Source organism: Canis lupus, chromosome 1, assembly GCF_011100685.1.
Source record: "Canis lupus familiaris isolate Mischka breed German Shepherd chromosome 1, alternate assembly UU_Cfam_GSD_1.0, whole genome shotgun sequence".
Classification (NCBI taxonomy): Eukaryota; Metazoa; Chordata; class Mammalia; order Carnivora; family Canidae; genus Canis; species Canis lupus.
In genome coordinates this window covers 114,905,971-114,931,878 of record NC_049222.1, presented here as the reverse complement: position 1 = coordinate 114,931,878, position 25,908 = coordinate 114,905,971, and the positions used below count along the sequence as shown (strand labels likewise).

The 25,908-nt window shown below is 48.2% G+C and overlaps 1 protein-coding gene across 3 annotated transcripts; it reads right to left on the bottom strand.

The window, feature by feature from the left end:
* Window positions 1–290: 290 nt before the first annotated feature.
* Window positions 291–24,921, bottom strand: FBXO27 (F-box protein 27). Of its 3 annotated transcripts, none has more exons than XR_005354644.1 (6): window positions 24,554–24,921; window positions 24,239–24,350; window positions 24,042–24,137; window positions 19,370–19,505; window positions 18,543–18,793; window positions 291–422 (listed from the first exon to the last, which is right to left on the bottom strand). XR_005354644.1 is itself a non-coding variant. In XM_038528959.1 (5 exons), the coding sequence occupies exons 1-5, from the start codon at window positions 24,903–24,905 to the stop codon at window positions 18,650–18,652; spliced, it is 840 nt and encodes a 279-aa protein (XP_038384887.1). In that variant the 5' UTR covers window positions 24,906–24,921; the 3' UTR covers window positions 18,020–18,649. The 3 variants fall into 3 exon arrangements, 1 of the variants encoding a protein (XP_038384887.1); XR_005354643.1 differs by lacking the exon at window positions 291–422 and adding an exon at window positions 18,020–18,307; XM_038528959.1 differs by lacking the exon at window positions 291–422 and having other exon boundaries at window positions 18,020–18,793.
* Between the last annotated feature and the right edge of the window lie 987 nt (window positions 24,922–25,908).

The window sequence follows — 25,908 nt, the reverse complement described above, 5'->3', positions numbered from 1 at the left end:
AGAGTGGGACAGACGTATAGTTTTTTTTTTTTTTTTTTCGTTTTTTTTTTTCATGTAATGGACAGGGGATCCCTGGGTGGCGCAGCCTGCCTTTGGCCCGGAGTGCGATCTGGAGACCCGGGATCGAATCCCACGATGGGCTCCCGGTGCATGGAGCCTGCTTCTCCCTCTGCCTGTGTCTCTGACTCTCTCTCTCTCTGTGCGACTATCATAAAAAAAAAAAATTCAAAAAAAAATTCATGTAATGGACAGAATTAATCAACACGGGCTATCTTTGTCTAAATGGGTGAATCTTGCATCAACGTTGAATGAAAGAAGCAGGCCACAGAAGGATGCGTGTTGTATTCTTCATTTATGTAAAGTTCAAATGCAGACAAAGCCATAGAGATGAAGTAGATGGATACGTACATGGATGCAAAACACTGGGGGGAAAAAACACAAAAAGTTACCAAAAATCAGGAGAGCAATTTTCTCTCAGTAGGATGGAAGGGGAAGGATAGGGAAGGACCCACAGCCCGCTTCTAAGGGACCAGTAATGTCCTGTTACAGAACTTAGTTGGTGGACACAGAAGCTTTTATATTTTTTTATTTTATTTTATTTTATTTTATTTTATTTTATTTTATTTTATTTTAGAGAGAGAGAGAGCAGAGGCAGAGGGAGAGAGAGAAGCAGACTCCCCACTGAGCAGGGAGCCCAATATGGGGCTCGATCCCAGGACCCTGAGATCATGACCTGAGCCGAACGCAGATGCTTAATGACAGAGCCACCCAGGCACCCCTCATTTTTCTTTAGAAGTCAACATACATACATCCACGCAGTCCAGTCGTGGACAGGGAGGGTTTCCTGGGAGACGGATTGTGAGCTGGGATCTGCAGCAGGAGGGGATGGTTGGTGGGGAGCGCTCTCTGGGACTCGCAAGTGAGTTAGAGAGGCGGCAGGCTGGGTGCTGGGAGACTGATACAGTCGCCACAAGGGCCTGGTCCATCCTGTGGGGAACGTGAAGTGGGATGGCCCTTCTGGGTTGTTTCTGAGGCACGGAGCCAGGCTTTTGTCCCTCTTATTGACCAGACGGAGAATGTGGGCTGCCCCTTGGAGAGAAGTGCAAGCTTGATCCAGGGTCTTGCCCAGACAAAGGCTCAGCTGTAAGCCATGAGCCACCAGCACTCCTGGCAGCCCCGAAAGAATGCTTCCATCCTGAAGAAGAGATCTGGGTGGCATGTTAGTGCACCCACTCCACTTTTCTCCCTATGACAATTCCATAAGAAAAATTTTAAAAGAGTTTTTTAAAAAAAAACAAAAAACCATAAATTCTACACCCAACATGGGGCTTGAACTTACAACCCCAAGATCAAGAGTCAGTGCTCTACTGACTGAGCCAGCCAGGTGCTCCTCTACAATAAAAATTTAAAGGAAAATCTAGGGCACCTGGGTGGCCAGTTGGTTAAGCATCTGCCTTCGGCTCAGGTCATGATCCCCGGGTCCCGGGATCGAGCCCCACATCGGCTCCCTGCTCAGTGGGGAGCTTGCTTCTCCCTTTCCCGCTCCCCCCCGCTTGTGCTCTCTCTCTCTGTCAAGTAAATAAATAAAATCTTAAAAAAAAAAAAGGCAACGACAACAAAAAAGAAAATGCATTACTGTAATGCGCCATATTAACAAATTACAGAAGAAAAAACATTGGATGGGATTCAACACTCATTTGTAATAAAACTTTTATATAATAAAACCAACCAGAGATAAAAGGGAATCATCCACCTGATTTAAGGAGCCTGCCTGTAACAAATACCCAAGTTAATTAGAAAAATTCCCTGTAAAGCACCGAGAGGAAATCTTGGCAAGTCTGCTGGGTGTGAGACCAACAGGCAAAAAAATCAATAGCGCTCAGATAATGAAAGCAACCACCAATTAGGAAGTATAATTTGTAAGAAAAGATTCCATTCTCTTATACAACAACAAAAAAGTAAGGTGCAGAGCCTAAATGCCAAGAAAAGATGTCCGAGCTCATTTTGAAATAAATGATGAGACTTAATTAAAGGATGATGGAGGTGACCGGAGCAAGGAGACAGATACTATGTCACAGTGTAGTTAAGGTGAGTGAATTAGAGCAGACGCGAAGGGACAGCTATTGCCAAGATTGCATTTATATGAAGAGTCTGGGGAGGGGAGGGGAGGGGAGTTCTTGTTTAAGGGGTACATTGAAATAATTAATTAAATTGAAATGTTTAGGATGATGAAAAAGTGCTGGAAATGGATAGTGGTGGCGCTGCAACATTGTGAATGTACTTAGTGCCACTGAACTGTGCGCTTCAAAATGGTTAAGGGGCACCTGGGTGGCTCAGTCGGGTCAGTGTCTCTGCCTTCAGCTCGGGTCGTGATCCTGGGGTCCTGGGATTGAGCCCCATGCCGGGCTCCCTGCTCAGCTGGGGGGTCTGCTTCTCCCTCTGCTCCTCCCCCTGCTTATTGTCTGTGCGCTCTCTCTTGCTCAAATAAATAAATTAATTAAAAAAAAACGGTTAAGGGGTGCCTGGCTGGCTCAGTCAGTAGAGCACATGACTCTTGATTTTATGGTTTTAAGTTTGAGCTCCATGTTAGGTGTATAGATTACTAAAGAAAAGAAAAAGTTAAAATGGACATTTTAAGGGGGCGCCTGGGTGGCTCAGGCAGTTAGGCGTCTGATTTCGGCTCAGGTCATGATCCTGGAGTCCAGGGATCGAGCCCAGTCTGGCTCTCTGCTCAGCAGGAAGTCTGTCTCTCTCTCTCCCCCTCTGCCCTTTCCCACTACCTGTGCTTTCCCTACCCCCCACCCCAAATAAGTCTGCTAAGGGATTCTTCTCTGCCTGCGGCCTGTGATCTAAAATAACTAGACTCCAGACACTGGCCACCCGGAAGAGTTAGAAAAAGCGAACACCGCGTGCTCCTGCCATTCAGATGGCCTCTCAGAAGCTGTCGCACGTCTCCATGAGATAGTGGAAGGCTGCCCCACTGCGAACCTCATATGGGAGTCGTCGGCCTTGCACCGGATTACTGATTCAGGTGGCATCAAGGTTGCAGCCTTTCAGCGGGGGACAGAGGGTTGGGCTGTTGAGTCAGATCGATAAAAAAAGGAGGTTCTGCATATTTCAGAACAGTAACTAAAAGAGGTTCGGGGATGTGTCTACATTCACAAAGAACTGAGTGGGGCACTCTGAAGAAATGCATCAACAACATAGTCGGCCTGAGGCTTCGGTCTTTATTTATTTATTTTTACAGATTTTATAAATATTGTTTATTTGAGAGAGAGCGAGAGAGTGCAAGCAGGGGCAGAGGGTGGGGCAGAAGGGTAGGGAGAGAGAGGGGAAAGGATCTGGAGCAGACTCTGTGTTGAGCTGAACGTGGAGCCAGACGCAGGGCTCGATCTCATGACCCTGAGATCATGACCCGAGCTGAAACCAAGAGTCAAACGCTTAACCCACTGAGCCACCCTAGGCGCCCCGAGGTTTCTGTGTTTAGAAGGGCCTGCTTGCAAGGTTGGCCCTTGACTGGCATCTGGAAATTTGGCTTTTGGAGGTGTCCCCAGCACCCCTGATGGATAGGGTGTTTTACTGTGGCCAGAGTGTGGGAACAACGTGGCTCATGCTGAAGTAGCCTGTACCTAATTCCTAGCACGTAGCAAAATTCCAGGAGTAACATAAACCATATTGTTCACACAATCCAGGCCCAGTGAATCACCCTTCTCAGTGCCTTCTCACTCCCCAAATCCAAGATTTCAGATAGCAGCCAAGGGCCAGCCTTGCACACAGGCCTTTTAAAGGTGCTACCCACAACACACTGCTTAGAAAGAGAAAAGAGGGGGTGCCCGGGTGGCTCTGTTGGTTAAGCGTCTGCCTTTGGCTCAGATCCCTCTGCTTCTTCCCGCCTCTGCTGCTCCCTCTGCTTGTGTTCTCTCTCTCTCTTTCTCTCAAATAAATAAAACCTAAAAAAAAAAAAAAAAAAGATAGAGGAAAGAGTAGCTTGGCAGTGAAGGTTGGCAGACACCACCTTCAATCAAGTGCTCAAGGTGAGCCTCATCAATGATAGGGCAAGGTGAAGTCATGCGCCACCCGAGGGGATGCAATGGGGACAAAGTCCCTTCTGTGATATTCTTGCCAAAGACACTTCATCTGAATCTAGAAGGAAACATCGACAAAACCAAACTGAGGGACATTCTATAAAGCAAAACTGGCTTATAAGGTTCAAAACTGTCAAGCTCGTGAAAGTATAAAAGAGATAGAGGGACAGTTCCAGATGGGAGGAATCTATAGGGCCGTGCAGCTAGGAGCTGTTGCGTGTGACTTTTTTTTTTTTTAATTAGAGAGAGAGAGAGAGAGAGGGCAGCCCTGGTGGCGCAGCGGTTTGATGCCGCCTGCAGCCTGGGGTGTGATCCTGGAGACCCGGGATCAAGTCCCACATCGGGCTCCCTGCATGGAGCCTGCTTCTCCCTCTGCCTGTGTCTCTGCCTCTCTCTCTCTGTGTCTATGAATAAATAAATAAAATCTTAAAAAATAAAATAAAACCTTTAAACAATAATTAGAGAGAGAGACAGAGAGACAGAGAGAGACAGAGGGAGAGAGAGAATCCTCAAGCAGATTCCCCACTACGCACAGAGCTTGTTGCAGGGCTCGATCTGCGACCCTGAGAACATGACCTGAGCCGAAATCAAGAGTCAGACACTCAACCAACTGAGCCCTTCAGGTGCACACCCCTCCCCCCATTGCATATGATCTTGACCTAGATCCTTTTGCTGCAAAAAACTATCGGGGCATTCGGCAAACTTGAATGGAATCTAATAATTCCAAGAATGGTGTTGCGAGTCCCTGAGTCTGGCCACCGTGTTTGGAGATTTTCTAGAAGGGTTCATGGGATTCGGTGTACGGTTGTACTCAGCTAAGACTTACTATAGCAATGTACTAAGGATACCCAGCCAGGTCACATGGGGCAAAGGCGCAGGGGGGCTTCCTTCTGCACCCTCCCTCCCATGAGGGGTCCCAGAGCACGACAAAAATGTAACAACATACGTGTGATGTTTCTGCCCGAGGACGCACGCTAGAATTTCAGCATCCGAGGTGTTCACTGGGGCCAGTCGCATAGGCAGCCTCTGCTTGGCATGTACCAACATTCCGACCCCCAAGAAGGAAGGCAAGTGCTTGGCGTAAACCATGCATTTGCGTGGTCCCAGCTCAGGGAACAACCCTCCTCACTCAGGGAATGATGGGAGCACCCTGGGTGCCAAACTCCCAGGTGCCAGCCAACGGCCAACCTTGTGAGCAGGTCTTTCTAAAGATAGCTATCTCGGGCCTGCTGGGCTTACTCTTCTCCGCAGTCCACGCCATCAACCTCTGGCCAAGGCAACCTTGGAGCCAAATTATTAGCAGGAGGACCCTGGTAAGACCAAACTGCAGCACTGGCTTGGTTATGACCCCAGGGTCCTGGACCCCGCCAGTTAGAGTAAACCCCATTAACCACAAGGATCTGTCCTAGAAAGCCAAGTTTCTGGAGGAACCTTTGTGTCTGGCCTGAGACATCAGCTTAGGGCCAGCCTAGACTTTTTTAAAAGATTATTTATTTATTTATTTATTTATTTATTTATTTATTTATTTATTCATGAGAGACACACAGAGAGAGGCAGAGACACAGGGAGAGGGAAAAGCAGGCTCCATGCAGGGAGCCCGATGTGGGACTCGATCCTGGGACCCCAGGATCATGCCCTGGGCTGAAGGCAGGTGCTGAACCACTGAGCCACCCAGCCACCCAGCATATTCTGATCACCAGGTTGAAGCTGACTGGAAGGACGTCCCGGGCTGAGGTGGTGTCGGGGCATAACACGTATAAGATCAGTCCCAGAGGGCCCAGAAGCAAAGACTTTATAGGAATGAGGACACCCCTGCCCTGGTCAGGCAGGACAGGTTTACAGGGGCCCCTGTGTGGCCTCCACCACGGGCCTTGCCACTCCAGGCTTGCTGGGCCAGTCCAGATGATTCTATTCTGGCCCTGCTCCCAGAGGGGATCCCCAAAGCAGGCAGTTCCAAACACTTGACTCTTCCGAGCACCAGTTCGTCCACCTCATGGGCACGGATGGCAGGTGGACGATTTCAGGGCCGGGGCCACCTCCTGCTGTCGCCTCCTTGGCTCCGTCAGCTGTGACTAGGGGACACATGGACATCTAAGATCAAAGTTTGAATTCGAAGCGGTCCAACAGCTTAGAAAGGCAGCCGCAGACATTCCTCTGATTTTTCCGCTGGGGAGGACAGCAGTGCTTGGCTTCCGGGAGAAGTTCTGGAAGATTCAGATCACTAAAGTCTCTCCCCTGATTCTAGGGCCTCCCCAGGTGCCAAGTTTGTGGTTTTCCAGTTTTTGCTCCAAAATCAGTGAGGCTCATTTGGTAATCATAACCTTACACACCCCCCCCCCCAAAAAAAAACTACTTTAAAAAAATTGAGATAAAATCCACACGATATACTTCATTCCACATTAGCCATTTAAAAATAGGCAATTCAAGGGGGCGCCTGGGTGACTTGGTTGAGCATCTACCTTCGGCTCGGGTCATGATTTCAGGGTCCTGGGATCAAGTCCTATGAGCTCCCTGCTCAGCGGGGAATCTGCTTCTCCCTCTCCCTCTGCTCCACACCCCTGTTCGCGTTCGCCCTCTCAAATAAATAAATAAATAAATAAATAAATAAATAATCTTAAAAAAAATGTGCACCTCAGTGGCTTTAAGTACATTCACAGTGCTGTACAACCATCTTCACCATGTAGTTCCAGAACATTTCATCCTTCCATAAAGAAACTGCCGCTAAGTAGCCACCTTCCCTCGCCCCCTCTGCTCATCCCCTGGCAACCACTAGTCTGTTGTCCATCCCTGTGGATTTGCCTATTCTGGGCAGTTCATAGAAATGGAATCATATCATATATTGCTTTCTTTCACTGAGCATAAGCTTTTCAGGGTGCACTCATGTTGTAGTGTGGCTCAATATCCCGTTCCTCCCCACCTCCGATCCTTTTGCTGGCTGAATAATATTCCATTGTACGGATATCTTTCATTTTGTTTATCCATTCATCAGTTGATACACATTTAGGTTACTTCTAGTTGGCTGTTAGGAATAATGCTGCTCTGAACATTCACGTGTAAGTTTTTGTTCCAACAAGTTTTCTTTCTCTTGTTTTAAAGATTTTATTTTTATTTTATTTATTTGACAAAGAGCGCACATGCAGGTGGAACGGAAGGCAGAGGCAGAGGGAGAAGCAGGCTTCCCGCTGAGCAGGGACCCTGATGCAGGGCTCGATCCCAGGACCCCGGGATCATGACCTGAGCCGAAGGCAGATGCTTAACCGACTGAGCCACCCAGGCGCCCATATACGTGTTTTCAAGGCTCCTCGGTATATGTGTAGGAATAAAATTGCCAGGTCATCTGGTAATTCTGTGTTTAACTTCTTGAAGAACTGTCAGATTGCCTTCCAAAGCAGCTGTTCCATTTCACATTCCCACGGCCCCACAGTGCCTGAGGGTTCCGATTTTTCACATCACCACCACCATTTGTTATTTTCCATGCTTTTGCTTATAGTCATTTTAGTGGGTGTTAAGTGGTGTCTCATTGTGGGTTTGATTTGCATTTCCCTAATGACTAATGATGTTGAACATATTTCCGTGTATTTATCAACCATTTGTATATCTTCTTTGCAGAAAGGAGTGTCTATCTATTCATGCCCTTTGCCCATTTTAAATGGGGCTATTTTTTTCATGGTTGAGTGGTAAGAGTTCTTTCTATATTCTGCATACTAGGCTTTTATTAGATCATGACTTGCAAATATTCTTTTCCATTCTATAGGTTGTCTTTTCACTCTCTTGATGGTGTCCTTTGATGCACACCAGTTTTTAACTTTAAGGAAGTTCAATTTATCTATCTTTTTGCTTCTGTGACTTGTGCTTTTGGTGCCATATCTAAGAATGGATTGCCAAATCCAAGGCCATGAAGATTTATTCCTATATTTTCTTCTAAGAACTTTACAGTTCTGGCCCTTAGATTTAAGTCTTTGATCCACTGTGAGTTGATTTTTGCAAATGGCGTGAGGTAAGGATCTGATTTCAAGGCAGCGTGGTGGCTCAGCGGTTTAGCGCTGCCTTCAGTCCAGGGCCTGATCCTGGAGACCCGGGATCAAGTCCCACGAAGGGCTCCCTGCATGGAGCCTGCTTCTCCCTCTGCCTGTGTCTCTGCCTCTCTCTCTCTCTCTGTGTCTCTCATGAATAAATAAAATCTTAAAAAAAAAAAAAGGATCTGATTTCATTCTTTTCCATATGGTCATCCTGTTGTCCCACACCATTTGTTGAAAAAGTGATTCTCTTCCCATTGGATTGTATTGATACCCTTGCAGAAAATCAATTGATTGTAGATATGAGTTCTTTTCCTGAACTCTCAAGTTTATTCCATAGATCTATAGGTCTATCCTTATGCCAGTACCACACTCTTTTGATTACTGTATCTTTGTACTAAGTCTCGAAACTTGAAAGTGTGAATCCTGTAATTTTGTTCTTTTTTAGGATCACTTTAGCAACGGGAGCCCCTTGCAATTCCATATGAATTTTAGGATAGGCTTATCCATTTCTGCAAAAAATGTAGTTGGAATTTTGATAGGGATTATATTGAATCTACAGATCAATTTGGAGAGTATTACCATCTTGACAATATGAAGTCTTCCAATTGATGAACCTGGGGTATCGTTCCATCTATTTATGTCTTCTTTAGTTTCTTTCTGCAATGTTTGGTAGTTTTCAGTGTACAAATCTTTCACTTTCTTGGTTAAATTTATTCCTATGTATTTTATTCATTTTGATGCTATGGTAAATGGAATTGCTTTCTTAGTTTCATTTAAGATAATTATTGGTTGTGTATAAAAATTCAAGTGAGGGCAGCTTGGGTGGCTTAGCGGTTTAGTGCCACCTTCAGCCCAGGGCCTGATCCTGGAGACCTGGGATTGAGTCTCACATCGGGCTCCTTGTGTGGAGCATGCTTCTCCCTCTGCCTGTGTCTCTGCTCCTCTCTCTCCCTGTGTCTCTCATGAATAAATAAATAAAATCTTAAAAAAAATTTAAGTGAAATTTGTGTATTGGTCTTATATTCTGCAACTTTCCTTAATTCAGTTATTAGCTTTAATAGTGTGTGTGTGTGTGTGTGTGTGTGTGTGTGTGTGTGTTTGTATACTTTAGAATTCTGAATTATTGCCTGGGCGGCTCAGTGGGTTAAGCATCTACCTTTGGCTCAGGTCATGATCCCAGGGTCCTGGCATCTAGCACTGCAGCAGGCTCCCTGCTCAGCAGGCAGCCTGCTTCTCCCTCTCCCTCTGCCTGCAGTGCTCTCTCTCTGTCAAATAAATAAATAAATAAATAAAATCTTTTAAAAAAAGAATTCTGAATTATTTGAAAATTCCCAAACTTTTCATCCAGAAGGGTTGGATGCAATAAGGGACAAAAGCACTTTCACAGAAAAACATTTTTATGGCATCTGTTTGGGTTTGCATCTCGGTTATAGCATTTTTAATTTTGGGCTGACTAGAGTTTAGTTCTTTTATCTCTGCAGTAAGGGATTCTCTAGTGTCTTCTATGCTTTTTTTCAAGAGAAAAACATTTTTATAAAACTTAATGAGAAAGACACACTATAGCCAGGAATTAGTCAGGATGAAAACCTGAATATTCAACAGAATAATTTACTACAACCTTTACCCCTTTTGTCCTGATCATTCATCCAGTGAGCAGCTGGAGAAGATCACTCTCATTCTGAGGACAGCTGCATTTAGTAATCAAGCCGCCTTCCTGAGGTGCATGTATCAGGGGAAACATGAGGGAAATAGAGTCAGACTATGAGTTTTCATTGTTGCAAACAGCCACTAATGGGGAAAGCAGAACACAAGTCAACAGCGGTGCCATTCGCCCAGAGGGGTCCAGAGTCCAATCTGTTAGGAGTGCCCAGAGGGGTCAAAGTCCCTGTCATGGACCCTTCTCCAGCTCACAGCTTTTGGCAGGAATCACAAGATAGAACTACATTAGAAGTTAGTATTTACATCAGAAATACAGAGCTGAGCAGTAGCTTCATTTTAGACAGTTCCATCAAAAAAGAAGCCTTTTCCTGTGGGCATTCTTATGTGACCCAGATGGTCCAGCCAGCATCCACGATGTTTGCACAGTTTAGGGTCCCACAGAGGGGTGTTTTAAATCTGCCAACATCCCAGAGTTAAGCCCTGTTCGTTGAGTGAATACCTGCTTTCCATTGAGCACAGCTCATGCTGAGAAAAAAAAAAAACAGTCCTCAGCAGACAGTATCAGGTTTTGGCTTAGAGTCAGGTCCAGGCAATTAGGATCTGTGAATGCAGGAATCCAGAAAAGCCAGAGGCTTTTCTTCGGCAGCAGCAAAGCTCTGTGGAAGAACCAGAAGTTCTTGTTCCAAGTCCAAATGATGAGAAAAGCTTTCGTAAGCTCTTTTACCTTGTCAGTCTTAGAGCTCAAATTGACCTACTCAAAAGTATTCACTCCTTCAAGAGAGTGAGAAGACAAGCCACAGTCTTGTGGGAAAAAAATATTTGCAAAAGACCTATGTGATAAATGACTATTTATCCAAAATACCCTCTTGCACTGTTGGTGGGAATGCAAGCTGGTGCAGCCACTCTGGAAATAGTGTGGAGGTTCCTCAAAAAGTTAAAAATAGAGCTACCCTACGACCCAGCAATTGCACTACTGGGTATTTACCCCAAAGATACAGATGTAGTGAAACACCGGGACACCTGCACCCCAATAGCAGTAATAACAGCAATGTCCACAATAGCCAAACTGTGGAAGGAGCCTCAATGTCCTTCGACAGATGAGTGGATAAAGAAGATGTGGTGTATTTATACAATGGAATATTACTCAGCCATCAGAAAGGACAAATACCCACCATTTGCTTCGATTCTGGATGGAACTGGAGAGTATTATGCTGAGTGAAGTAAGTCAGTCAGAAGAGGACAATCATCATATGGTTTCACTCATACGGGGAATATAAGAAATAGTGAAAGGGATTATAAGGGAAAGGAGGGGAACTGAGTGGGAAAAATTAGAGAGGGAGACAAACCATGAAAGACTCCTAACTCTGGGAAATGAACAAAGGGTTCTGGAAGCGGAGGTGGGTGGGGAGATGGGGTAACTGGGTGATGAGCACTGAGGGGGGCACTTGACAGGATGAGCACTGGGTGCTAAACCCTATGTTGGCAAATCGAACTTCAATAAAAACAAATGAAAAAAAAAAAAGAACTCTTAAACTCAAGAAAATAAGCAATCTGATTAAAAATGAAGAAAAGACCTGAGCAGACATCTCACCAAAGAAGACAGACATCCAGAGGGCAAAAAAACATATAAGAAACTTGACGTCACCTGTCATCAGAGAAATGCAAATTAAAACATCAATGAGCTCCTACTATACACCGATTTCTTTTTCTTTTTCTTTTTCTTTTTTTCAGTGCAAGAAAGGTGGTTTTATTAAAGCACGGGGACAGGACCCATCTGCAAAATCAGCTGCCAACGATGCACCAAATCCCGAACACTAACAACATTGAGTGCTGACGAGGGTGTGGAGCAACAGGCCCATTCATTGCTGGTGGGCATGTGCAATGGTCCAGCCACTTTGGAAGACAGTTTTTTACAAAATTAAACCTACTCTTGGAGGCCGGGGTGGCGCAGAGGCTGAGCACCTGCCTTCGGCTCAGGATGTGATCCCAGGATCCAGGATCAAGTCCCGCATCAGGCTCCCTTCGAGGAGCCTCCATCTCCCTCTGCCTGTGTCTCTGCCTCTCTCTCTGTCTCTGATGAATAAATAAATCTTAAAAAAAAATTTAATCTACTCTTACCATATGATCCAGGAATCAAGCCTCTTGTATTTACCCCAAAGGGTTGAAAACTTCTATCCATGCAAAAACCTGCACATGGACGTTTATAGCAGCTTTATTCGTAACTACCCAAACTTGGAAGCAACCAAGGTGTCTGTCAGGAGGTGAACTGGTAAGGAAACTGTGGTCCATCTGACAATGGGATATTAGGCAGCGCTAAAAAGAAGTGAGATATCAAGCCATGAAAAGACGGGAAGAACCTTAAGTGCATGTTACTAAGCGAAAGAAACCAATCTGGAAAAAAGCTCCATACTGTATGATTCGATCTATGACATTCTGGAAGGCAAAACTTGGAGATGGTAAAAGATTGGTGGTTGCCAGAGGTCGGGAGGAGGGAGGGGATGAACAGGCAAAGCAGAGGATTTTTAGGGCAGTGAAACTATTCTGTGTGGTGCTATCACGGTAGATACGTGTCATGAGACATTGGTCTTAACCCGGACAATGTATGACACCAAGAGTGAGCCCTGTCGTGAACAGTGGACTCTGGGTCAGAAATAATGTGTTGGTGTATGCTCATGGATTGTGACAAACGTCCCTCTCTGGTGGGGAATGTTGGTAGTGGGGGAGGCTGTGCCTGCCTGGGTGTGGAGAGGGGAGATATACTGGATCTGCTCAGTGATCCCACTCAGTTTCGCAATAAACCTATAACTGCTCTTAGAAAAAAAAGTCTATCTAAAAAAGCTAATAAGGGGGTGCCTGGATGGCTCAGTGGTTGAGCATCTGCCTTTGGCTCAGGTCCTGGGATGGCGTCCCCTCTCTCTGTGTGTCTCTCATGAGTAAATAAATAAAATCTTAAAAAAAATCAAACCAAATAAAAATGAAAAACTAACAATCAAATGAAGGTAAAATAAAGACTTTTGCTGACACATAGTCTATGCATCTGTGTGCGTGTGTGTGTGTGTATGCGCGTGCGTGCACACTAGGCTTGAAAATTAACAGCCACAGAGGGTCAGGCATTTGATCTTCATAAGGCCTCATTAGCAAACTAAAATTGTTTCAAAACTCCAAAGGGGTATTTGCCTGTAGATTGAAGATGGCCTCCTTTTTCTAGTGCCTCCTTTTCTCCAAAGGCTCCAATAGGCCAAAATAACAGCAAAAATCATCATTTACAGAGCCTTGTACTTGCTTCCAATGCCCCCCACTGGTGGCAAACATAAGAGAGTGTCGCACACACGCACACCCCATTTCTGCAGTAGCTTTCCCAGATCCAGATGATCTCTCTAGTGCATATTACAAGCATACACCATTTTATTGTTTTGTATTCTTTTATGAGATGGTGTGTCTGCTGCAGGCACAAGGGGAGACAGAGGAAAGGCTCAGAAAATCAGTTGATTGTGCTCACGGGTGGCAGAGACAGGAGGTGTGCCACGAAGGGCCGCATGGGAAAGACACAGCGTGGCCAGAAGGCGGGAGGCAGGACCTAGGGGAGGTTTAAACCATTATTCGGGTTCCTCTGGAAAGGCAGGGGAGGGTGAACCATTTAGAACTGAGCAATGTGCATGATTTCTTTCCTTTCTTTTTTCTTTTTTTCTTTCTTTTTTTTTTTTTTTAGATTTTATTTATTTGAGAGAGAGTAAGAGGGCAGAGGCAGAGCGAGAAGCAGGCTGCCCGCTAAGCAGGGGCTCGATCCCAGGACCCTGGGACCATGACCTGAGCCGAAGGCAGATGCTTAACCGACTGAGCCACCAGATGCCATGATTGGGACTACCGGGGTGGTCCCTAATTGCCTGGCACCTGGCCCTTGGGTGATGAAGCCGAAGAAGAGTGCCTCCTGGGGTGCTGGAGCCAGATGGAGGAGGTCTGGCTTCAGACTGGTTCGTTTGCCCATCAAAGGCGTGCTCAGCTCCGTTCTTTGCTACCCCTAAGAATTGGCTAGGAGGCACAGTGTCTCCCCAGCCAGAAAGGTCTTTCAAGCGGTCAAAATGTTGCAATTTACAGAAAACAGGCATATGTGTGTGTGTTTGTGTGTACATGTATACATATACACTGATCACTGTTTTTTTAAAATCCTACAACCAGATGAAATGATCGTCAAATACAAAGCCATTTTTCAAATTTCCCTTTAACTTTGACATATAATTGATGGATAAGATTGTATTATGAATTTCTCCCTCTTTTCTGCACCTTTCATTACGAGTTGACTCAAATCCCTAGAAGTAAATTCAGCAGTGGGGCGCCTGGCTGGCTCATTCGGTAGAGCACGGGGCTCTTGATCTCCCGGTTGGTCCCGTTGTGAGTTCAAGCCCCATGTTGGGTATGGGCCCTACTTGAAACAAAAAACAAAACAAAACAAAAAACCCTCCAACATGTAAATTCAGCATTTACAGGGCTAACATCATGGCTGCTAGAATAGTTGGGGCTGCCGTGGCCTCCCAAGCTGAAGAGTTGGAGTGGTTTTTTTTTTTTTTCTCCATCTTTCTCCCTCTGGTTTATCTAAAACTTTGATCCACCCTGAGAATGGATTTAACCAGTTGTCCTGAGAGCCAGGCAAACTTTTAAATGTTTCAGTTCAACTAAATAAGCCCATCTTCTAGGAACGTGGCCCCTTTCTCCTGGCATCTGGAGTAGGGAGCAACCACAAATTCACCGTGATCATCTTTTTTTTTTTTTTTTTTTTTTTTAAGATTTTATGTATTTGGGGCAGCCTGGGTGGCTCAGCGGTTTAGTGCCACCTTCAACCCAGGGCTTGATCCTGGGGACCTGGGATCGAGTCCCGCATCGGGCTCCCTGCTTGGAGCCTGCTTCTCCCTCTGCTTGTGTCTCTGCCTCTCTCTGTGTGTGTCTCTCGTGAATAAATAAATAAAGTCTTTAAAAAAAAAGATTTTATTTATTTATTCACGAGAGACACAGAGAGAGAGGCAGAGACAGGCAGAGGGAGAAGCAGGCTCCCTACGGGGAGCCGGATGTGGGACTCGATCCCAGGACCTGGGGATCATGCACGCCTGGAGCCAAAGACAGATGCTCAACCACTGAGCCACCTAGGCATCCCACCTTTATCATCTTTGACCCCAAACTCATTGGGGGAGTGTTTGGGCCTCTTTTCCTCCTGCCTAGAGGAAAGAGGAAACCAGGCTGAGTTATATCACCGTAGCTGGCACCCGCCCAAGTCAGCCAGGGGATCCTGGAAACCAGCGCCCCACAGGTCGGGCCCATTGGTTTACTTCCATAGGTAACTTCTCCCTCTTATGACAGATGGCACCTGGGCTGTTTCAGACCATGGGTAACTCCATCTCCATGGCCCCCAGGAACCAGGGGCTCATCATCCTTCACCCCTCTCCCTTTTCCCCAAATAATGTTGTAGCCATATTTTAGGCCCCTTCTAGCAGTTCCACTGCCAGCCCCACTGTGTGTGTGTGTGTATGTGTGTGTGTGGGTAGAAGTAAATTCAGCATGAGGGCGCCCGGCTGGCTCAATCAGTAGACTTGAGACTCAATCCCAGGACTACCCCATGCTCAGGTATTTGTCAGAAGGACTCATGGAGCTCAGTACATACTTGTACTCACTGCTGAGATTCACTATAGCTACACAGCTGTTTGCATAGCTGGATCATAAAGGAAAAAGACAGACACTGGAAGTTATGGGTAAGGTTCCTTGTGTCCTCTCCCTTCCCCGAGGGCTCATGCAGAGTGCACTCTTGCCCCAGCAACAAAAATATAGCAGCAGGTGTGTGATATCCAGGGAAGCTCATCGGAGACTCAGCACGCCAGGGTTTCATGGGGGGTTAGTCATCGAGGCGCATCTGCCTGGCTCGTACCAAAATTCCAGACTCCCAGAATGACAGCAAGTGTTCAGCATAAGCCATACTCTGCACAAATAGCCTAAGTGCCACAGCCACCCTTGTCAGTTAGGTGATGGGAAACCTTCCCCAAATTCAATTTCGCAGATGCCAGCCAAGGGCCAACCTTGCAAACAGGCAAAGGAAGAGGGAGAGAGAGAATCTTAAGCAGGTTCCATGCCCAGTGAGGGGCTCGATCTCAGGACCTGAGATCATGACCTGAGTCCAAATCTAGAGCCTGATACTTAATGAACCGAGCCACCCAGGTGCCCCGCCAACAGGCCTTTCTAAGGCGAGGCCATTTGGGGCAGTTACTGAATTGACGTGACCATCATGATTTGGATGGTTGGGTTGCAGTTATGCAGGAGAGACGTAGAAAATACACGCTAAAGAATTTTGCAGTGACGCTAGAGATGTACTAAATGTTTCAGGGGGAAAAAGCTTTGTGCCATACCTACAACTCCCCTGTTAAGTTTGAAATTGTTTCAAAATTAAAAAAAAAAAGAATTTGTTTCAAAATAAAGCATATTAAAAAAAAACAGTATGGAAGAGGGGAGAATGGATGGGGATGTGGATTGAGGACTGGCCATAAGCTGACAAAGCTGTTGCTGGGGAATAGATACATGGTTCTAACACTCTCCTCTCTGCTTCTGTATATATTTCGAATTCTCCGTAACCAAATAAAACCAGCAAAAACCCTGTCAGCAAAGATGCCTTCTAAATGTGGTTATTTCTGGAAGGGGAGGGAAATTACATTGGGGGATACTAAGTATTAGTCTTCTTGTATTTCTTCTATACACAAATACACACTCAGAAAATGAGAAATACAGATAAGCAAAATAAATACAAAATCACCACTACCAGAGATCACCATTGCAGTAACCCTGTAGTTATTATTATTTTTTAAAATTTTAAGTAAGCTCCACGCCCAACATGGGGCTTGAACTCACGACCCCGAGATCAAGAGTCACATGCCCTATGGACTGGAGCCAGCCAGGTGCCCCCCTAATATTCTTACTCTTCTGAATATATGTATGTATATATATATATATATATATATATACACAAACCTATATAAACACGCACATCTAGAAGGTAATCCAGGTTGTAAATAGTACGTGTGTGTGTAAAATGGTATCATTAACTTTGGCATTCACACACACACACACACACACACACACATATATACATGATATAACAAATGCCAAAATTAAATCATATGACTGCTTTTTTTTTTTTTTTAAAGGCAGCGGTCTCCACCTCTCCCTTCCTAGATGTTTCTCTTATTCCTCATATCCAGATTCCCCCAGTTAACCCAAAAATATCCTCTAGCGCTGAATTATCCAAACCAGTATCTACTTGAGGCCTACACACTCCCATCTGGTCATGACTCTTAGGTCTGTTTCAACCTGTCACAACTCCTTTTTTAAGAAACTGGCAAAACATGCCACCTCTGGGCGGGTCTGGCTGCTTCTTTGCCCGCCTTTCCCTTATATGGCGAGAAAGGGGTTGAAGGCCCGAACCCTTCAAAGGATCAGTTCACACTGGAATAAAGTCAATGGCCCACTTCACGTTAGAAGGTCTAGGGGTGTCTGGCTGGCTTCATTGGTAGAGTGACTTTTGATCTCAGGGTGGTGAGTTCAAGCCCCCCACCAGGTGTAGAGATTACTTAAAAAATAAAGTTGTAACAACAAAAAAAGACGACCTAGAACATCTCCCTGACCCAGCACCAGTGAACTAGCCACGGCCCTGGACTGGTGTGAGGTTGGCTTGATCCAGGTTCCATCTGGAAAGTCACAGTGTGGCGTCACTGTGACACTGTACCCACATCCACTGTCTGCCTTGTGCTTTTGACCCTGACCGATGATCTTTGTCTGAATCGATGATTTCCTTAAGGCTTGGGAAAGAACACTGTGCTCACTCTTCCATTCTTTCTACTAAAACACCTTCTATTAGAATTTTTTTCTGTACTGTCCCATCCTCCACTGGGACAGTTTGTTGCTTCAAACCAAGCAGTAATCAAGACAGTAACATCATATTCCTATTTCAAAAAACTAAGGCACTTTTGGGGCACCTGAGTGGCTCAGTCGGTTAAGCACATGGCTTCGGCTTGGGGGCCTGTTCCCAGGGTCCTGAGATGGAGCCCCACGGCTGGCTCCCTGCTCTGCGGGGAGTCTGCTTCTCCTTCTCCCTCTGCTCCTCCCCCTGCTCGTGTGCTCTCTCTCTAAAATAAATAAATAAATAAATAAATAAATAAATAAATAAATAAATAAATAAATAAATAAATAAAATCTTTTAAAAAAATGATAAAAGATCTGAGGCACTTTTGGCAAAATAATAAATTTATTGTGTATGATTGGCAGATTGTGTTGCTGATATATTATTCTCTCAATGTTTGCGGAAAGTCTCAAAATAAAAAATAATTTTATACACCATACAATCACAGGGGTCCTGGAGGATCTCCAAACACTTTTTGAGCTGTGAGGCCTGGTCCCGGCCTTGAGGCTGCGGGAGGTTGTTTGCCACCCAAGGTGGCTGGAATCTTCCCAGCCATAAGGACAAGATCATACGTCAGAGGTGAGAGGCCTTCTCTAAAGGGACCGACCAAGCCCCTGAAAGCAGAAAGGACAGGAGACAGGACAGAGGGGATGGGGGCTGAACCAGAGGGCCTGGGCGGGGGTTAGGGTGAAGAGCCCTGTCTAGAACTGGCATTCCTCCATGCTCACCAACGGGGGAAGGGTTGCCCCATGACAGCAGTAGGTAGCTCTGAAGGAAGAACTTTCCTCTAGAAGTTTCCAGAACCCAAAGAGGGGGCCCAGCAGGACCCTCGAAGGAATCCTAGAGTACCTGGGATGCAGAGGAGGTACATGCCCTTGGTTAATGAGAAGTTCTGGCCGATGGTCCCCAGGTCCTGGAAGGCACCAGTCAGGTTGTTCTGCAAGGACGGCCCTCCACTAAGACAGCCGGGCCCGCACAACCACACTGGAATTGGTCACACGGGCTCCATAGTGACCAGCCCAGAACTGAGTGTCCTGGCCCCAGTGTTCGAAAGACACAAAGCGGACGCCCATCTTGAGGTTGGAGAACACGTGGGTGACCTGTAGGTAGAGGAGAGATCGGGCCTGTTGTGCCACAGCCTTCTGGTAGAGGGAATCACATGGTTCCTCATCCTAATTCCTGTCCCCCCCAGGTCTGGGTGGGTTTGTTTGTACCCAGGAGTATGGCGGAAGTGATGCTAAGTGACTTGGCCAAGTGACTCCCAAAGCTTGGTCAGAAAAAGGCAATGCAGCTTCTGTTGGGTTTCTCTAGAACCTTCCCAATGGAATCCTGAGCCACCAGTAAGTCGAGTCTGGCTGCCCTGAGGCAGCTGGGCTGTGAGGACATGCAAATCAGACCTAGCAGAGGGATCCCAGATGGAAGTAAATGAAACTACCAGCTGCTGTACGTACACATGCACACGTATATGTGCACGCACGCACACACACACACACACACACACACACACAACCACCCTGCCCTTTGGTTCCCTCCAGCCACTGTCTGAATGCAACTACCCAAGAGGAGAGGGGCCCAGAAGCACCCCCAGCAGAGCCCTGCTTATTGAAACCACAAGAGGTAAGAACTAAGGTTCACAGGCCCCACCACCCTCTCCCGTGACCCTGCCAGGCACCCACCTGAAAGCAGACGTTGTTGTTCCACTGCTGGATGGGAACAGGCATGGCAGAGAATTTATCCAGGACGGTCTGGTTGGCATCTAGAAGCTGGACAAGGAGTCGGTACATACAGCCACTGTCGTGTCGGGCTCCCCACCTGTGGGAGGAGGGAGGCCGTCAGGGCTGGACAGGCCCACCTCATCTCTTCAGGTGTCTGCCTGCCTCCCTCCACGCCAAGCCCTCCCCACATCTGCAAACCCAAAATGGAGTCCTCCACTTAGCACACCAGTGTCACCTGGGAGCTGGGCCCCACTGCAGACCCAATGACTCAGCCTGCAGTAAACCGGGTCGCCAGCGGGTCCGCAAGCACATGCATTTTCGAAGCAGTGACCCAGAGCAATGCCCCTTCAGGCTCCTCCTCTCGTATTATTAAGGTGGCAATTGAAATCGCCCATTCTATGTTTAAACAGTGGCAAAAGATGGGATTTCCAATGTGTACGTTGAAAATACAACTTTTGGGGCACCTGGGTGGCTCAGTGGTTGAACCTCTGTCTCTGGCTCAGGGCATGATCCTGGGGTCCTGGGATCGAGTCCCGCATCAGGGTCCCTGCATGGAGCCTGCTTCTCCCTCTGCCTGTGTCTCTGCTTCTCTCTCTCCATGTCTCTTATGAATAAATAAATAAAATCTTGAAAAACAAAAAAGAAAATACGACTTTCATATCAGTCATTTAAAAGGACCATGGGAGGGCAGCCCAGGTGGCTCAGCGGTTTAGCACCACCTTTGGTCCAGGGTGTGATCCTGGAGACCCGGGATCGAGTCCCACATCAGGTTCCCATCAGGCTCGGCTGGCTCAGTCAGTAGAGCGTGTGACTCTTGATCTCAGGGTTCTGAGTTCAAGCCCCACATTGAGTTTAGAGATGACATAAAAAAAAATATTTTTTTTAAAGATTTTATTTATTTATTCATGATAGTCACACAGAGAGAGATAGCGAGGCAGAGACACAGGCAGAGGGAGAAGCAGGCTCCATGGAGGGAGCCTGATGTGGGATTCGATCCTGGGTCTCCAGGATCACGCCCCGGGCCAAAGGCAGGCGCCAAACCGCTGCGCCACCCAGGGATCCCAAAAATAAAATATTTTAAAAATAAATAAATGGACCACAGGAATCTGAATATATTTAGTCACGATGGGATACCCAGTAATATTAAAAAAAACCCAACAACACAACAACATCCAATATCCATCAATGGTAAACGGATAAATTACAGTATATTCATATAATAGATTAGTAAACAACAATGAAAGCAAACTCACTGGTTACATGCAATTGGGAATCAATTTACAAACATGTAGTTGGAAGAAGCCAGGAACAAAACATACACTGTGGGACTTTCTCTCTCTTAAGTACAAAAATGGACAGAACTTATCTATGGTAACAGAATTCAGGATGGCAGCTACCCTTGAGTGGTTAGTGGTGGGAAAGGAGCTACACACCTAAAATATGTACACTTTATTATTATTATTTTAAAGATTTTTATTTATTCATGAGGGACACACAAAGAGAGGCAGAGACACAGGCAGAGGGAGAAGCAGGCTCCATGCAGGGAGCCTGATGTGGGACTCGATCCCTGGACCCCGGATCACGACCTGAGCCGAAGGCAGAGATGCTCAACCAGTGAGCCATCCAGGTGCCCCTAAAATATGTACACTTTAAATAAATAAATATGTAAACTTTTAAAACTATGTACACTTTTCATGCTAGAAGTTAAAAGTTTAACTCAAGGGTAATGGGCTGCAAAAATACACAAATAAGTTTTTACTTCAGAGACTTCACATCGTTCTACTTCTAAGAATTAGATGTCTGCTCTACTTCTCCCACACAATTTTGTCCTCATGGAACAGTGACATATTTTAATTTTCTTCTGATCAGTCAAAAGACTGCCTTTCCATACTGTTCTGTGCCAACCACATACCAAAATATATACATATAAATAGAAATTAAAATTTTTTCCTGTGACCATAAAGCTCCAAGTGTTAACATTTTTCCTTTGGGATTGAATTATTACCCAGCAGTGGTTCTCAGACCTTGCTGCAGATTGGAATCATCTGGAATGCTAAGAAGATATTGCATACGAAAGAATTTAGTCTGGTCTGGAGGTATGGATGGCCTTTGCTCTCAGTATCTGGGACGTTATCTCTGGATCCTTGGAATATCGTGGCTGCCAGAAGTATCTTTGCTTGCTTGATTCCAACGTGATTCCAGTGGGGGCTGACCACAGCCACACAGACAGTCTCACCGTGGGGGCTAGCCACTCCAGAAAGACCCAACAATGTGGCTTAGGATATGTCAGGCAATATCCGTTGACCAGGAGTCTGAGTTTAATCACGTGATGAAGCCCCAACAAAATTCTGGGAAATGAAGCTCAGGTGAGCTTCCCCGTTTGGCAATATTGTGTGTATATTATCAATTGGATGCCAGGACGGTAAATGCATCCTGACTCCATGGCGAGGGAACAACCGAAGTTCTGTTTGGTACTTCTGTGTGTGGACACTGCCCTAGCTCTTCTTTCCTTGGCTGATTTTATTTTTATTTAATTTTTAAAAAAGATTTTATATATTTATTCATGAGAGACACAGAGAGAGAGAGGCAGAGGGAGAAGCAGTGGGGAGCCCGATGTGGGACTCGATCCCAGGACCCTGGGATCACGACCTGAGCTTAAGACAGATGCTCAACCACTGAGCCACCCAGGTGCCCCGCCTGCGGCTGATTTATAAATGTTAGGCTTTCCTTGTAATAATCTGTAATCATGTAATAGTTTAGTGAGTTCTGTGCATCTTTCCAGTGAATTATGGAAGCTGAGGGAGGTTTTGGGAATCCCCCAAACTTGCGGCTGCTGTTGAAGCGAGGATGGTGTGAGGATTGTGCCCTCTAACTCTGCAGCCAGCTCCAAACTTTTCCCAGATACTGAGACCCTGCTCCCACCCACAGGCACTCTGATTTAACTGGTATAGGGTCTGACCTGAGCGTTGGAAGTTTTAAATGATCCTGCGTAACATACAGCAAAACACGGGAACCACTGATTATTATGATCAAATGGTACACTGCCAACCCAAACAACACCGATGTGTTACTCTAGTTTGATAACTAATGATTAAATTAAAAACTATTTTATTGTAAATGTATCTCCTAATGAGATGGATTTGCATGTTGCGGGTGGTGGGGGATAGTTATGATGTCTTTAATTAAGAGTGAATTTGGGGGCACCTGGGTGGCTCAGTTAGGCGTCCGACCCTTGATTTTGGCTCAGGGAATGATCTCAGGGTCCTGGGATCAAGCCTCCCTATTGGGCTCCGTGCTCAGCTGGGAGTCTTCTAGGATTCTCTCTCTCCCTTTCCAATGATCTCTCCCTGCCCCCTTAAATAAATAAATCTTTTTTTAAAAAAGTGAATTTGGGGGTGCCTGTCTGGCTCAGTGGGTAGAGCTTGCAACTCTTAATCTCTGGGTTGTGAGTTCAGGCCCCACATTGGACATGTAGCCTACTTAAAAACAAAACAAAAATGCAAAGTAAGAGCAAATTTGGTAAGGCTGAAATTTCAAGTGGTTACCTTGCCTGAATCTCCAGTAGTCTTTTTTTTTTTTTTTTTTTTAAGATTTTACTGATTCATGAGAGACACAGAGACACAGGGAGAGGGAGAAGCTGGCTCCCTGCAGGGAACCTGATGCAGGACTCGATTCCAGGACCCCAGAATCACCACCTGAGCCAAAGGCAGATGCTCAACCACTGAGCCATCCAGGCACCCTCTCCCATAGTCTTCACATCTGGGGGAGGGGGGCACACACCATAGTGAGGACCTTGCTTTTTCTGTAAAACTGAAGGACTCTGACAAGGGGAGTGGACGAGGACAACCATATGATGCCACCACCAGTGATGTTATGTGTAGCTGGTAATTTTAGAATCAGGGAACACAGCTGTAGAGGATCTGGAATCTCCTCACCAGAAATTATCTGGGTCACATATCCCTTGGAAACTCTTCACGTCCGCATACCCCAGTTTCAAGACCGTCGCTACAGACCATAAGCTCTGGAGTCAAAGGAGTCTGAGCCTAATGTCAGGTCTCACCAAGTCCTAGCTGTGCCACCAGAACAAAGCACCTCCCCTTCAATTCTGAACCCCTCAATTGCTCCCGAAGCTCTGAACAATCTGAGGTCCTGAAACACACATTCTTGGAGGATCAAGGCTCAAAAAACCAAACCAACCCACCGAAACAGTTCACACTTCCAGAGCGCTGGCTATGTGCTTGACACGTAACCCTATCTTGTAAAGATGGGGAAACCGAGGCACAGGGGGACTTGCCCAAAGCCACTAAGCTGCAGAGCCAGGGACTTGGGAAGCCTGGCTCCAGAATGCAAACTTAGCTAAACTACCCTGCACCGCCTCCTCCTAAGGCAAGGCGCATGTGATCCACAGACGAGACTGAGCTGCTCAGAGTCCTCTGTAATTGGGGCCAATCTGGCATCTTGCAATCCAGCTCCATCTGGGGGCGAGGGGAGCGGTTCAATGGGTAAACCTGTCACCTCCCGGAGGAACTGGGGAGGGGAGCGGCCTCGGGGAAGTCACTCACGAGAGGGTCACGGCGCATGGGGTCAATGGGGTCAGTGCTGAGCAAGGGGCTGCTACTGTCATCATACTCACCAGTCGGAGACGCAAATCTCGATCTTGCCACTATCCAGCAGCTCCGGCCACAGACCCTCCTCCTCCAGATCCAAGACCTGCTTTTTGCGACACCAGCTAGGAAGGAGGGAGAAAGGGCAATGACAAGAGACAAGTCTAACGGACGACGGCCCGGCCCCTGCGGGGAGGGGGCGACTGGCGGGGTTAGGGGCGTTCACCTGAAGGATGACACGAAGCAGGTCTGCGAGGGGGCCCCAGGCACCGTGGACCTGTTCACCTCCACCACCCAGCCGTCCCCGCCGTGCTGCACCATCCATTTCCGGAGGCCTTCTGTTAAATACAGGAGGCTCAGGCCCCAGCTCGCCGCCCGCGCACCGGCCGGCGGCCACCTGCTCCCCTCCCTCGCCCCCTCCTCCGCGCCGGGCCCCGGGCTGCGGGGAGGCCCCGCCCCGGCTGCGGGAGGCCCCGCCCCCGCCCGCGGTGAGGCCCCGCCCCGGCTGCCCGCCGCCGGCCCCCCAGCCCGCGCTCCCCACCCTGGCCGCAGGGGTTGCGGATGAGGTTGCGTCCGATCGGCCGGCGCTCGCAGAAGCGGCCCAGGAGGCAGGGCCCGCCGTCGCGGGCGGGGGGCAGGCAGCTGCGGGCGAGCGGCAGCAGGGCGCCGTGGTCGCGGGCCAGGATGAGCAGCCACAGGGCCTGGCCGTCCACCAGGGCGCGCCAGCCCCGGCACACCCGGCGGCAGCACCCCAGCAGCGTGCGCGGGGGCACGTGGCTCAGCACCACCAGGAGCAGCTCGGGCGGCAGTTGGCTCAGGTCCAGCGCCTCCTCGGGGTCGGGCTCCGGCGCGGGGACCCGGGCTGGCCGGCCCCGGGAAGCCGAGGCGCCCATGGTCCCCGCCCCCCGGCCCGCGCCGGCCCGGCGGTGACTGCGGGAGAGCGAGGTCAAGGAGTCAGGGGCCCGCAGCCTCCGCGGCGCGCGCAGCTTCCGCCGGCCCCGCCCCGGCCTGCGGCACCCAGGGGCCGCCCGCCGCCTCCGTCGGCCCCGCCACGCCCCGGCTCGCGCCCCGGGCCCGGGCCCCGACCCGCAGCCTCCCCGCGCCGCCCTGCCCCGCAGCCGATGCCCCCGCCCCGCGCGCCCCAGCCGGCCCGCCGGCCCCCGAGTCCTATACCTGGGACCAGTCGGGGCTCGTCGCCGGCGGGCCCTCCCCGTCCCCGCGCGCCCCGCTCACCTCCTCCATCCTTTCACTCGCCGGCCCCTCCCTCCGCAGCAGCCCGCGGCCTCCCGCCCGCACCCATCCCCGCTCGGGCGCCCCCCGCCCCCGCCCGGCCAGCCCCCCCGCCCGTCCCGGTACTCGCCAGACCCCCTCCTTCCCGGGATGCCCGCGGTGGGCCGGGGCGGCGGGGCGGGACTCTCGAGCCGGACCTGACGCCGCAGACGCGGGAGGGCGGGGGCCGCGGGGATCCAGGGGCCGCCGCCGGGCCGCCTCCCCGAGCGCCCCTGACCCGCCGCCGGCCGCCTGGCGAGGACCCACTGCCGTTATTTTGGGCAGGCGTCCGGGCGGGAGGCCTCACACCCATTCGCTCCTTTAAAAATCCCCATCACCTTGGGGGGGGGGGCAACGTTATCCGTTATCCCCATCTCACCGCAGAAAACAGGTGGGGTAGGAGCCAGATGCATATGCATTTGACTCCAAAAACGAGGGCTCTAACCAGAAATGACACCGACCAACCTTTACAGAGCGTTTTCCTGCCAATCAGGGGGGCAACCCCCTGAGGTAGGTACTGCTGTGTGCCCCCTTCACAGGTGAGAAAACAGAGGCCGGCAGAGGCCAAGTGACTTGGCCCAGGGTCACACAGCTGGTAGGTGACAGAGCTGGGATTTGACTCCAGCC